General features: G+C 38.4%; 1 protein-coding gene across 1 annotated transcript in view; it reads left to right on the forward strand.

The window, feature by feature from the left end:
- EPHA7 (EPH receptor A7) overlaps nt 1-9,006 on the forward strand; it is a 170,963-nt gene extending 161,957 nt beyond the window's left edge. Inside the window, 3 exon segments of the mRNA XM_080664002.1 lie at nt 3,388-3,581; nt 4,801-4,956; nt 6,880-9,006. Of these exon segments, the coding sequence (XP_080520128.1) occupies nt 3,388-3,581; nt 4,801-4,956; nt 6,880-6,994 (465 nt within the window). The 3' untranslated portion in view covers nt 6,995-9,006.
- The last annotated feature ends 6,659 nt before the right edge of the window (nt 9,007-15,665 follow it).

The following is a 15,665-nucleotide window of genomic DNA, read 5'->3' on the forward strand; positions in this document are numbered from 1 at the left end:
TGTTTATTCCTAAGTATTTTTTACAGTACATGCCGAAGTACTCCTGTCGTATCCCAGTGCATTTTTATGGATGGCATTTACCCTAGTCTCTTCTTATTTCACAGGGAACTATATAGAATTAGAAATTGCTTATGAATCTTTTTCTTTGACTTTTGTTAAATACTAAGGCTAGATCTGGACAGGCAAAACCAAGGTATGTATGCCAAATTGTGCTCTGGCCAGGCCGAGGTTCCCAGCAAGTATCTCTCATGCTCATATAGGTGAGGGCATGATAGTTAATGGGGCCTTTAGAGCCCCAAATTGATTCTCAGTCTAGAGTATCTCTTATTTTAAATGTTATATGCTGCTGCTGCTCCTTTAAAAATGTATACAACCACTGTATCTTTGAGAGCTTCAAGTTTCATTTTGGATTATGATACATGTTGTTTCTTTGCTTTAATGATAGGAATCATGTCATCCCTATAATGCAATAAGACAACTACAGAGGTTTAACTATTTTATTCCTGTAAGAGTCTTGAAGGGCATTATACTGTGTTTATTGGCACAAAGACTTAAGAATTTCTTGGGTTCAAAACTAAAGAAACCTCTGGGAGAGATGTTGAAGAGTATTGTGTCAGAAAGATCATGATAAGATTTAGGTTTATCATTTAAAAATATTATTTAGAGGGAAAGAAATAAGGAAAGCTCCTTCCACCTGCATTATTTCTGGGCATGGGAGGAAGACAAACTGCAAGCAGGGAAACAGGCCAGAATGTTATAGGGACAGCACCAATGTTATGAACATGGGAATGCTGTCCTGTCAAATCAGAAAGAAACTGTTCAAATTCCAGCAACTTCAAACACTCCTTTTCCTATGAAAAAAATGCCCCCCAATTGTTTATTCTTTAGTTATTTAGAATACATAAAGTTTTAGAAGCTTTTTATTTACTTACTAGAGGCCCAGGGCACAAAATTCGTGCACCCGGGGCGGCGGGGTCCCTCAGCCTGGCCTGTGCCTGAGCGGTACTCCCCCTGTGGGAGCGCACTGACCACCAGGGGGCAGCTCCTGCATTGACTGTCTGGCCCCTGGTGGTCAGTGCGTATCATAGCAAGCGGTCATTTCGGCTCTCTGACATCCCCCGAGGGGTCCCAGATTGCAAGAAGGCGCAGGCCAGGCTGAGGGACCCCACTGGTGCATGATCAGGGCAGGGAGGGACGTGGGAGGTTGGACAGCAAGGGAAGGCTCCAGGGCATGTCTGGCCCATCTTGCTCAGTCCCAATCAGCCCGACCCCAGAAGCAAGCTAACCTACCAGTCAGAGCATCTGCCCCCTGGTGGTCAGTGCACGTCATAGTGACTGGTCAACCAGTTGACTGCCCCTGGTGGTCAGTGCACGTCATAGTGATCAATTGAGCTGCCTTAGCATATCAGCCTATTACGCTTTGATTGGTTGAACGGCCAACTGGACGACCAGACACTTAGCATATTAGGCTTTTATTACATAGGATGCATAATTTATTTACATAACAACACAGCTTTCCAAAGTACAATCTTTTTACTTCTATCTAAGTTGTTTAACATAGAGCACTTTTGAGTCCAAGTATAGGCTTGTCACTGGACTGTACAAAGCCACAGGAAATTGTTTGCATTTAAAAGTTGTGTTTTTTTTTTATTAATTTCCCCTATAGTTATATACTTGTGATCTTTGCAGAGTTACCATTTGTGTGTGTGTTCTTATGTGAAGTAGGAGATTCCTATGGAAGGTCCAGATGAAGATGTCTAGTAAACTGATATATAAGACATAGTGATTAGGAGGAATGTGGGCTGAGAATTGTATACTCACAATACTTCTCAAACATTACTGTAATTAAGTTAATCTATTTACCTTTTAAGCTTCATCAATTTGCATATATGGATATTTCTTAAATTCAAGTGGACTCTTTGTTTCTTTTCCAAAGGATTTTCTCTAAAAACTGTTGATGTCAGCTACTTTATTAATGCCATTCTATAACCTTTTTGCATTTGAATGTGCTATTCTTGAATGTCAACAAGCATCTTAAGGATATGATTCCCTACAAATACTAACTTTATCAGCATTTCTTAAAGCCAGCTTTTAGGTTTATTTTCTTCAAAAACTCCAGGTCACCTCTTTTGTTTGTCAGTTTTTCTTATATTTCTCCTGTTACCTTAGTATCAAAGGATTTGTTAATCTCCCTTGAATATTATAATGTTTTGCAAATTCTTATTTGTATTCTTTGCCCTTCTATTATTTTTCTTGTGTTGCTCAGATTTATAACAATTTCTGATTTTTAAGATCTATTTTTTCATTCCATATAAATAAAAAATAAGTCTGAATAAGTAACTTTTAGACTTTCTGATTACCCCATACAAATGTTTATAGAAGCCTATTTTTTATTAACATTCAAAGCTTGATATAAATATAGATATCAGTGGCTGCCATTATATATAAACTAGAGGCCTGATGCACAAAATTCATATAAGAGTAGGCCTTCTTTCCCCCGGCTGCCAGCACCGGCTTTCCTCTGACCACTGGCAGGCACCCAGGACTTGAGCTTCCCTCACAGCCCTGGGTTCATCCGAAAGGTCGTCCGGAAGGACGTCTGGTCTAATTATCATATTGTGCTTTTCTTATGATAGATGGGCAGTGATATTCTGATAAAAGTATAACTATCGGGACGCTGAGTGGGAAAGCCCTGATTTGTAACCTTTTTCAATTTGCTAGTGCAACCCTTTCTCCCACCCACTGCCACCCGCTGCCCACTTCCCCAAAGCCCATTTCAGTATGGCTCTGTGAGGTCACTAAACTTGGAGTTGCAAGGTGATTTAACCACCTTCCTGAACCAGTACAAATAGGCTTCAGCATATAACACTAGTATACTTTCTAAACATATAAGCTTCATATTATTTAATAGTGTACTTGGTAATATTTACTGTCATAGTACCATTCACATATTTTGATATCTTGTTTAAAAATACAAAAAGTGAAACTTTTAGGGATTCAATGTTGGGCAACACAGAACTTCCTCTTAAACCTGAAAAATCTATAGGCAAATATGTACATGCACAGCTACATACAAGTAAAGTAGTTCCATAACATACTCCCTTTTGAAAACTTCTGGGATGACATTAAGAGATTTTCCATCTGTTGTCACCTGAGTGAACTTAATTGCTGTTCCCCTTTGCTGAATTGACTAGAAAATGTCACCACACCTGCTTGTGCACCTCTGTAATAGCAGGCTTAGCATTTATGGGTGTATGGGGGAGGGGAGTCTTTTGCAAAGGAGTGTGCTTCACTTTTATCAGGATAAGTCACTTTCCCTAGTGGGCAATTCCTTTAATTTCAAGTGAACCTCTGTCGGTAATATGTGTAATGTCCTTTTGGCTGTAGGTTATAAAAGCGATAGAAGAAGGCTATCGCTTGCCGGCGCCCATGGACTGCCCCGCGGGCCTGCACCAGCTCATGCTGGACTGCTGGCAGAAGGAACGCTCCGAAAGGCCAAAGTTCGAGCAGATAGTTGGAATTCTGGACAAAATGATTCGAAACCCAAGTAGTCTGAAAACACCCTTGGGAACCTGCAGTAGGTAAGAAATGCCTAAGGCAGTGGAACCTGGGAGAAATTAATATGCTCACATGAACCATTTATCTCCTCAGTTTATCCCAATGGCCAATGCACATGTGTCTTAAATTATAAGTCCATATTATATATATTGTGTTTACCGTTTTTATTTTTTATTTTCAGACAGCTTACCTCAATTGAATTGGTGTTTAAAGAGACCCATTAATTATTATTGTGTGTGTGTGTTTTCCTTAAAATTTATGATAGATATCAGTGGCTGCCATTTAGAAAAAATTTTAAATTGGAATTTTGTGATTGGGTGACATTTCACATTTTCAAATCATTTCTATTTCTATTATTATTATTGTTATTAGGCTTTGTTTTGCTAGTACTCTAGTTTGTGACATATTATCTATTTTATGGTTTTGCTGTGAGCTATGCAAAATGAGTCTCTGAAATTAACATTTGTAAAAGTAATTCAATACATGATTAAAGAGATATACCAGTTAAAAAGTGTCTGATTGTGGGGGAGGGGTGTCTAGTGGGGAAAAAGGAGACATATGTAAAACTTTAGACAATAAATAAATTTTAAAAAAAGTAAAATGTGTTACACAAAAAACATTAAAATAAAATAAAAAGTGTCTGAAACACACCATTCTTTGAACTTGACTTCCTCCATTGTGATGCATACTAGTAGTTATTCAACTTCAGCTGCCAGGTAAACCCAGTGCTCTGGTCTGCACTGGAGGTCAGTCAGTCCCTTGTGGAGGTGTGTGAATTCACACGGTCTCATAAGGGTGCCCTCAGTACAGTGGTACATAATCTTCTTAATAGCATCCTCATGGTCTAAACAAGTCAGTCCACAGCCAGATGTGCTTCCTTTACTCACACTTACTTTTAGAGAAGCAAGTGAACAAATATTTACTGATCCCAAATACTGCTGGCTGTACCTTTAAAAATGCATGGATGATGCAACCTGGTGGTCATGAAACATAAGTAAAATATAAATTTTGGAGTCTGCCCTAATAGGGTAAACTTATGCATTATATTTTATTAGTATATCTGTTTATTTTAATATTTACACGTTTACATTTTACATTTATATTATTTTAATATCAATTAAAATGTGTACTTTTATCCTATATGCCCTTACTTTTGTATAGGACAAGACATTTTTTTCCTTAGTAGTTCGTGGAAAAAATGTATTTTTCTGTTTTGTTTGTTTTGTTTTTTTTCTTATCTAGGCCAATAAGCCCTCTTCTGGATCAAAACACTCCCGACTTCACTACATTTTGCTCAGTTGGAGAATGGCTACAAGCTATTAAAATGGAAAGATATAAAGATAACTTCACAGCAGCTGGCTACAACTCTCTTGAATCAGTTGCCAGAATGACAATTGAGTAAGTTTAAACTTGTTAAATTATATTTAGGAATGTATTTACCGTATAATTCAAGCTTTAGACAGTAGAGGTATGTTAAAGAGGTCTGAACTACAAAACAAGGGAGAAAAGTATCTCTTTAATAAGTACTTACTATGTGCCAGGCATTATCTTAAATAGGCCTTTGAACATACAGTATTTTTTTTAACCCCTACAGCAATAGCTTTATTAAGTCCATAGCTTCTCATACAACCAGGCTAAGGCTCAGTGAGCTGGAATATTTTCCCCAGACTAGCTCAGCTAGTTAAGTGGTAGGTAATTTGTCTCATAGCCAGTGTTCTAAACATCATTCAGTGAGACTTCCTTTTTTATTAACCACTGTATCATTTAAGTTCCTAACCTTCCTCATTGCAACTAAGGACTTCTTTTCCACATTTGTATCCGACATTAAAAATCTCAAAGTTTCAAACCCAATACCAAAATGCATTAAGACATTCAATATGATTGTTTTCTGAAGAGGTCAAAGGAAGCTTAATTTAATTTACTGTAACTAAGAGCTTACGTTAACTTATCTTTTGGAAAGTGTGTGAATAATTGCATCAAAATTTTTTTAACCTTAAGAATCACCGGATAAGAAACTTTGAAATTACTATGACCTGGAAGTAAAAATTAATTTTCTATTTTGGCTCCATCCCTGATTATGTGGCCTTATGAAATCTATTAATGTACCCCAAACTTAGCTTCTTTGGCTGCTGCATAACACTTATGGGTGATACAATTCCTGTCAGTCAGACAGTGAGTTTGAAAATGGGCAATAGGGTGGTGAAGACCTGGTTCGGGGTGGGGGGAGTTAGGAGCTGGGAGGAGAAGGGTAAAGGGGGGGGAAATGGGAGACATCCGTAATACTATCAACAATAAATACATAGATATATTAAATAAAAAAAAATTCTGATAGAAGAAAAATGCTTTAAAAAATGGGAAACAATCTTGAAAGTTTTATTAGAGGGCTCCATTTTACATGCTGTTGTGTGAAGGGTTTCACATTTTTAAGGTGAGATGAAGGCCATCAATCAGATACTGCTTTCTGACATGTCAGGAAATGGAGTATACATGAATTTAAGCATGTACATGCTATCTGGTCAAGTTTTTTGCTAGTCACCTCGTGGGTAGAGCGGGCTTAATTATGCCTGTCTCCCCAAAGTCACCAACTCCCCTGAAAGACTGTGTCTCTCAGTCTTATTAAACCACTGCTATGAAATAATGCAGTGCTGTCCTGTTGCTATATTTTAGCTGCTTGAATACCTAAGCTCAATCCTAATGGCCTTTCACAAAGGTAAAAGTACATACTCAGATCCCGTTAGCTTATGCCAGATTGAAGCTATGAAACATGGGTAAGGGTTTTGTACTCTTTAAATAATACTTATTTCTGAAAGGTAGTCAAATGGTTGAACTGAACTGAAAGTAAGTACACAACCAATAATATGCTCAGCATTACTAAATAATTAAACCCAGTATAAACTTTTTTGTGATCATTGGTGAATCTTGATCTACTAGAGCCCAGAAGTATCTCTATTCATACTACATTTTATTTTAATAATTAATATTTTTAAACTTCACTTAGGTTCAAGAATACAACATCTCAAATAACATTTCCTAATCTTACCTTAAATTAATAATAATTTTAAGACTGATCATTTCTTATGTAAAATTTCAAATCACTTTGAAAGTAATTTATCCTGGCAGATTGAGAGCTGAGCGGTTAGGTTTTCACAGAGGAGAATGCTGATGCCGCAGTCAGTCTGACCCACTGCAGGAACATGATCATGATACCCAAGGGCTCTACGATTAGATACACAGATTATTTAATTAAAGAGTTGATGACAGTTTAGCACCAAATACATTCTTGGCAAGGTAACTAATAAAAAATGCATTTGTCTTTTTCAGGGACGTGATGAGTTTAGGGATCACACTGGTTGGCCATCAAAAGAAAATCATGAGCAGCATTCAGACTATGAGAGCACAAATGCTACATTTACATGGAACTGGAATCCAAGTGTGATAAGCGTTTCTCCCTTCTGAGGGAGAGTGTGGACTGTGAGAGAACAGTGCTGGCCTTCAGTATGTGCGTAGAATGCTGCTAGAAGACAGTTGATGTCCTGGGTCCTTCCTACAGTGAAGAGAAGATTTAAGAAGCACCTATAGACTTGAACTCCTAAGTGCCACCAGAATATATAAAAAGGGAATTTAGGATCCACCACTGGTGGCCAGGAAAACAGCAGTGACAATAAACAAAGTACTACCTGAAACATCCAAACACCTTGAGCTCTCTAACCTCCTTTTTATCTTATAGACTTTTTAAAATGTACATAAAGAATTTAAGAAAGAATATATTTGTCAAATAAAATCATGATCTTATTGTTAAAATCAATGAAATATTTTCCTTAAATATGTGATTTCAGACTATTCCTTTTTAAAATCATCTGTTTATTCTTCATAAGGACTTTGTTTTAGAAAGTTGTTTATAGCTTTGAACCTTTTTAGTGTTATCTATGACACATTACTACACTGGGTACTTTTGAAAGAATCTCAGATTTAAAAAAAACATAGCAAGATGGTAGATATCTCTATCAGAACATTGGTATCCTTTTCTGTGCCATTTTATTTGTTTAATCAGTGCTGTTTTGATATGGTTTTCTAATTGGCAGGTAGTCAAGAAAATTCAAGTTGCCAAGAGCACTGATATTTTTTAAAAATAATTTTTTTTGTAAAGAGCAGTCAACACTATCTTTTCAATGAAAAAAAGCAATAATGATCCATAAATACTATAAGGCACTTTTAACTGATTGTTTATGGAGGGATTTTACTAGACAGAATTTACTAAAAAAAAAAAATCACAAAACTCAAATTGTAGGATTTTGACCATAAATAAGATATGAGACACTTCACCTAAAAAATATCGGTGAAGGCAAGTCTCTGAGAGCAAGAACTATCCAGTGTTATCTAAATAGTGTGAGCACATGAAGATTTTTTTTTTCAATATCATGCCATTAGGGAATTTAGGAGAAATAGTTGGCCTATATTTTATATCCTGTTCTGTTTAATGCAGTCCAAACACAAGAGGAAAGAATTACGTTTTATATTAGAACTCTGAAGCATGATACAAGGGGCAGTTCACAATTTTCACCTTGCAGAACAAGGTTGCTGCACAGGAGGATATCACCAATGCAGTTAAAGAAAAGAAAAATTCTTTTATTTGTGAACATTGATATGAGAAACTTAAGTGAAAGAATACTTTGGACCATGGAAGAAAGAGGTGAAGGATCTGACTTTTTTTTAAGCTTTATTTATTATTCCACATTATTTGATTACGTGTTAGAATTTCACAAGCAATAATTAAATGTGTCTTTATAGCTATTTCAGGAATGTATACATATTGTGAGTACTGCTTTCAAAAGTTATGAAAATCATGAACTACCCCAGAATTGAACTGTTGTACTTCCAAAGAGAATTGGGCTGTTTATAACGATTTTACTAGAGAAAGATCCCAGGGATCGGTCATAATTGGTCTTGTTTGATAATGTGGGCATCCACAAGCAAACAAACACAAGAAACAAAACCTGTAAATGTTCCTTTGTAAAACTTGTAAATTTTATTTATACTGTCTTGTTTTGTACACACATTTCTCTGTAGTGGGCTCTGAATACATTGAAAATGCACTATATTTTTCTATTTTACTTGCAGAGCATCACAAAAGAACAGGTATTTTCAGTGCTACATAATGTGTTTTCCCACATTTAGGACCAAAGATGGCTATAGAAACATTCAAATGGATTGCTTCCCAAACCCCTCCCCACCCTTTTTTTCCCCCTCTTTTAACTCACTGTACAGTGTTATTTGATATTTTAATTTATTTTTTGATTGACTAGAGAAATCATTTTAATTTCACTAAAATGTTTTTTGTCCCTAAGGAAAAATAATCTGTAAAATAAGTTTAATTAGCATAATATAGTCACCTAGACACTTCCATTTGTAATCTTTGTAATAGACTGTAAATATATTTTTGGAACTATGACACAATGTGCTTGAGGGTTATTTTTCAGTGTCTGCAGTGTATACAAGTGTTTATACTCAGTACAGCACTTTACAACTCTAATCAGTAGCATTGGCCTTTGTGAGAATGAATGAAAGAGTTGGAGTGAGTGTTCTTAATTCCGTTTGGATTCTAGACTCACTGATAATGAAGTTCTTTTCTTGTTCATAGCTTAAGGTGCTTATTTTTTCTATTAAAATTAAATTAACAAAAAGCCATTCTAGAAATAGAAGACATAGTATGGTACATGCAAACGGTGTCTTTCCTGCTTTTTCTAGCACTAGATTTATAGTTGAGTAGTCTTTCTTGAGTAGAAGGGCAGAAGAAAAGTTTTTTTTGAGGTTTTTTTTCAAAAATAACTTTTTCCTTCAGCAATATACCTCATCTGCCTTAAATTTTTTACAGCTCTTTACAGGGAAAGGGGAGAAGGGATGGGAAAGACACACAGCACAACAGGAAGTGTATGATGACATCGCTCTCGTTTGTAGGTTTCTTTTCCCAATCAACACTATGATTTTGAAATACATGTATGTGAAAAAGATATCCAGAGAAAAGGAATTAACATTGTAATGCTGATTGTAATGCTCTTTTCCAGAAAGAGATGAAAAGGTATAACAGTAAGAATGTACAACTTGCACCTTGAAATTTTTTTTTTTTTGATAAATTAGTGCTCAGGGGAGGAAAAGTAGAGAAAGTATATGTCAAAAATAGAATTCAAAAATTATAAAAATGCAAAAGGAAATGGCCTCCTTGCTTTGATAGAGCCGCCTTTTATAGAACGCTGTCTTCACACTTGACGCGTGTTTTGCGTTCAGTACTGAAATAAAAGTAACGTTTGTTACATCCGAATCTAACTTTTTCTCAGCAATTGGTCTGGGCCTTGTTTACTAGAACTGGTGGTTTATTGATTGTCAGAGCACTATTAGTTAAATCATATTGTATACTTATGTAATCTACATTAGCTAGTACTATTTAGGACTATATTTTAATTGCTCTTCTTATCCGTGTTTTTAAGACAATTAAAATGGTGTAATTCACCTCTCTTTTTTTATTTAGGTAATGCTGATATTCTCCCTTTTGTTTCCTGAGTAGCCTAGAACTGTGCTACTCACAGATGTGCATGTTCAAATAAATTACTGATGTGTATTTTTTTGCTATATGTGGAGAAATCATGGGGAACTTGGGGCGAGATGTGCTTTTTGTTGGTTGAATTTGTCCCTCCTTGCCTAAGAATTACTACAGGGGTCATCCTTTTATAAGGACAAACTGCTTTTGAACAGTGTCTTCAATGTATCAAGCACAAATAACTCTTTCTTCAACACGAATCATAAGTCTCTTTTTACCAGCTTAAAATAATAAATGAGTCTATTAGACAATGTAAAGAAAATCCTGTCTCCAATCATTGGCGGATTCCTTGATGTCCCTCACTCATTCTTTATTTCCTTACACAATATCATGAAGGGAGGTGTTTAGGGTAAAGGTTTCATTGAAATATTTCAGGAGACCCATCAGTCCAAAGAGAATGAATATCCTTTATTTCCCCTCATCCTCTTGCACACTGACTTAATTCCACTCTAACCATTACAGAATAACAAAAAATGTCTTCGAAGAGCACCATACTGTCCGACATTTTAGTTAAAACCCTTTTTTGTTCATTGATGAAACTACAACCAAGTGGAACTAACAAGAATATTTGCACGGGGAAGGTAATGTTTCGTCATTGGACGCTGATATAAGACAGCAACTTGGAGAGTGTTTACACTTAAGGTTCTGCGGGATGCAAGCATAGGGTCCAGAGCAGGTGGGGGCAGTGTGCTATCTGAGGGTCTGATGGAGTGTGTTTCACTGACACCGACACAGTGATCATTTCAACGTGCGCCTGAACTGAAGAAAACTACACACCCCCTTAATACAGCATTATCGTCATAAGCTCTGCAAGCTCTTAACAACTATCCAAACATGTTTCAAAAAATGAGACCAGGCAAAGGCCAGGGGAGGTGCTACCGCTGGTTGTCACACCTGTGGTGCTGAGGCTCAGGCTAGGCTGAACTGAAAAAGATAACCTTGAAGTCTCCGCTATTCCTGACGATTCAGCAAGCAATTCCCTTGTTAAGTTCACATAGCGCAGCCTGAAACAAGGAAGGGCACGCAAATGCGCTCCTAAGTACTGGATTCATAAGTGGCACAGAAATACACTATCCTACCCACACTCTTTTTCTCCCAAAATTATGAAGCCATTACTGAATTCTATCACTAAGTAAAAATGAGATTTCGTACTTACGCTGATCATGGGTAACCACTTTTTGTTGAAGGGCTTTGATCTCCTGTTACCCTTTGTTCTATATTGCTAACTGCAATGAATATTCAATATCAATTCTGAGGAAAGCTGCTGAAAGCAAGACACATACAGCAAAGAGGTGATCTGATTTCTAAATGTGAAAGATCATAACTACTGATATTAACAAATAACAGACAGTGCATGGTGACTGGCAAACTTTCCAGCTGCTCAGAAGGGAACAGCATCTTCTGTGAGCCTCATTAGATTCACATGCTGTAAAGGAGGTTTATTTTTTTCAAGTTCAGTGATTGGATATAATTAAATGTATAGTTAAACAATAAAAGACCTCTTCTGATTGACCTTGAGGTTAAAATAAATGCAATTAATTGATTTTATTAGGCCTATTGTGCAAAGTTTGGCACATAGCAATAAGTAGCTCTAGTCTAGTGTTCTGCAGGTATGTAACAGCACTTTAAGTAGGTGGCAGTCGAAGGGATTCCTAAATTGCCAGCATTTGATGATTTAGGGACAGTAACAAGTGAGGTGTTGCCTATTCTAAACCTCCATGAATAGCAAATAAAGCTCAATCAGATATAACTTGAAACATGAATGTCATTATTTTAAATACCGCAGGTTTCTACTGCTGATGATTAGTTTTGTTTCCCTTTTGAAATGCATGGCCTATATTAGTAGATTTTAAATCTATAGTAGATTTTAGCTATAAGAATGCACAATATAGTTTTAAATGTGTTGTTAATCATACATCTTAAAGACACATAGGGAGAAGTGGGTACCTTTGTTTTAAGTAATGTTGGTTCTAGCATAGTAAAGGACAAACATCTATTGTTCAGATCTCATCATTTAACTGTGTAACCAACACTAAATAAAGTAAACGACTGGAAAGCAAACTCTAGAAAAACAAATAGAAGAAAATGAAACTGCATTTGCAGAACTAGTGTTCATATCACTGGTGTGTTTTTTAAAATTTTCCCAATTCATAGAAATGAGGCAAACGATTCAAGAAATCTTTTTATTACATTGTTGGGTAGACTGTACAGCAATGTACAAGAGAATGCTCTAAATTTAATCTGACATCTCTCTGTCAATTTGTTTGAGACATGCACTATTAACATTGGAAACTGTGAAAAATATGAGGCTCAGATATGCTCTCTCCAGCCCTAGCTGGTTTGGATCAGTGGATAGAATGTCAGCCTGTGGACTGAAGGGTCCCAGGTTTGATTCCAGTCAAGGGCTCATGCTGGGATTGTGGGCTCGATCCCCAGTAGGGGGCATGCAGGAGGCATCCGATCCATGATTCTCTCTCATCATGGATGTTTCTCTCTCTCTCTCTTTCTCCCTTCCTCTCTGAAATCAATAAAAATATATCCTATCTAATAAAAGAGTAATATGCAAATTAACCATCACTCAGCTACACCCACCAGCCAAGCTCACCAGCCATGCCCACCAGCCAATCAGGAGCGAGTATGCAAATTAACCCAACCAAGATGGCTGCGGCCACGGAGAGAGCAGGAGGGAGGCTTGGGTTTACCTGGCAATGGAGGAAGCCAAGTTTCCGCAGCCCTGGCCTGCTTTGGCCTCCACTTAAGGCTACAAAGTTTCAATTAAAGAAGATAAATAAATCCCAACAGAAATGGCTGCTGCCACGGAGCAAGCAGAAGGCTTGGCTCCACTCCAGGCTACAAAATTTCAATTGTAGAAGATAAATAAACCCCAGATACCAGGGCTTCCACTTGGGTCACTGGGGGCATGGCCGGCCTGCAAACCACCACAGGCCCCTCGCCCAGGCCACCCCATGCCCCAAGGGAACCCCCACCCTGATCCAGGACACCCTTCAGGACAAACCAGCTGGCCCCTCCCATGCACCAGGCCTCTATCCTATCTAATAAAAGAGTAATATGCAGATTGACTATCACTCCAACACACAAGATGGCTGCCCCCATGTGGACAAAGATCCTGTCCCCATGTGGACACAAGATGGCCACCACAAGATGGCCAGCGGGGAAGGGCAGTTGGGAGGGACCAGGCCTGCAAGGGAGGGCAGTTGTGGGTGATCAGGCCGGCAGGGGAGGGCAGTTGGGAGGGACCAGAACTGCAAAGGCGGGCATTTGGGGTTGACCAGGCTGGCAGAGGAGAGAAGATGGGGGCAAACAGGTTGGCAGGGGAGCAGTTAGACATCAATCAGGCTGGCAGGGAAGTGGTTAGGGGGTGATCAGGCTGGCAGGCAGAAGCAGTTAGGGGCAATCAGGAAGGCAGACAGGTGAGCCATTGGGAGCCAGCAGTCCTGGATTGTAAAAGGGATGTCTGACTGCCTGTTTAGACCCGATCCCACCAGGCCTAAACAGGCTGTCGGACATCCCTTGAGGGGTCCCAGATTGGAGAGGGTGCAGGCTGGGCTGAGGGACACCCCCCCCCCCCAAGCATGAATTTCGTGCACCAGGCCTATAGTTATAAATAAATAAATAAATAAATAAATAAATAAATAAATAAATAAATAAATAAAATAATGTGCTCTCTCCAGATGAAAGAGAGCCACACCTTTCTTTAGCTCTGACCTTAGCACAAGTGTTTGGGGGACCTCCTGGGCAGGAGATCTATTGGCCAGTGTTGTTATTGTTATATTGCTATTTCATGTTTTCACGAGATCTTCCCAGGTGGCACCCAAGCTCCAAATGTATTCACCAGAACTCAGCTTCACACAAACAGGAACCTGATGCTACAAACAGACCTGCTTAGTTCTACCTGAGAAATGGACAGGGAAATGCATGGGCTACTGCTGCTATTTCAATGGTTCCACTCCTTGTAAAGGACTACCTGTTAGGTTAGGTGTGGTGTGGGACCAGCAGAACAAGAGCAATTAAAGCTCTTCTGATCTACTTACAAATCAAAGCCAGCAAATACGGAATAATATTATCCTTCAGATTTTGAAAAGGAACAAATAATATTGTATATAAAAATGTACATAAAGGGCATTAATAGCCCTGGTCAGGTGGCTCAGTTGCTTGGAGCATCATCCCATACACCAAGCAGATTCAATCCCTGGTTGTAGGCACGTTCGGGAGGCAACCCATCAATGTTTCTCTCCTCTCTCTCTCTCTCTCTCTCCCTCTCTCTCTCTCTCTCTCTCTCTCTCTCTCTCTCTCTCTCCCCCTCTCTTTCTCTCACTCTCAAAGCATTTTTTAAAGGCATAGATGAATTACAGGAAATCTGTAGAGTCAGACAAGAGAAACTGAGTTTAAATGGAGAGGCAATGAAGAGCTATTAGCAATTGTAACCAGCAAAGGGATGTGGTGGAATTGAAGTTTAAAGAACCAAAGTTTGGCAGTGGTGCCTGAAATATGAATTGATCTCTCTTTATTTCTGGATCAGGACAATAGAATATACCCTTCCATGCTTTCATACCTCTGCTTTCCATTCTCACATTCCCTCTCCCTTTTCTATATGGAGAAATTCCTCTTCTCAAGACACAACTCAAAAGTTATTTCCTCCAAGTCTTTACTGACACCCGAGAGCCAGTATTTTCTCTCCTATGCTTTGTTTGTGCTGCTGGTGCTGTGGTTATCCCACTGTGCTGTGTGGGATCACTGGCGCGCACGTGTGTGTGTGTGTGTGTGTGTGTGTGTGTGTGTGTGTGTGTGTGTGTCTCCCCCCTGGAGCAAGTGCTCTTGGAGGGCAGAAAGCCAATTGGAAATCTTTGCATTATGTCCTTTGGGACTTAACAGTTCCTGGCACTCAGCAGACACTTTGTAAATATTTTAGAATGCTTGAAGTGCAAATTAATTCAAATTGTTTTTTATCTTAAAAGGCAGCGAGGATCAGGTGCTCTGAAGGAGGCATGGGGTTCAGTGAAGGTGTCCAGAAGATGGGTGTTGAAGGGGAAGAGTAATTTCAGAGCACGGATGAATGCTTCTATGATAGGCTAGGGAGCAGGGTGCCCCCAGGGACTGAGCTGAGGTGCTCAGAGAGGTGGACCTATGAGAGAGAGAGAGGTGGGAGGATCTGATTAGTAAACAAGACCAGGACACATCAAATAGCAGTATCTTCCAGATGTTAAACAGAAGAAGTGCCACTGGTTATAAATAACAGAGCAAGATTAAAGAATAATTTGAAATCAAGTAGAAGGAATTGGACTTGATGAAACAATGAAGAACTATTTACCAATATCTTGTTCAATGAAGCAAAAACATGATGAAAATGTTTTTTTTAAGGAACAGTAATCTGTAGAAATATGTGAGATGATCTTGTGACTATTTTTAAATTAGGCCTAGACAAGGGAAAATAATGTTATTTTCTGTAATGAAAACTTCCCTCATTCCAGCTCTCCCCCTCAAGGTAGTATCAGTG

Source organism: Plecotus auritus (genome assembly GCF_963455305.1).
Source record: "Plecotus auritus genome assembly, chromosome: 4".
NCBI classification, from domain to species: domain Eukaryota; kingdom Metazoa; phylum Chordata; class Mammalia; order Chiroptera; family Vespertilionidae; genus Plecotus; species Plecotus auritus.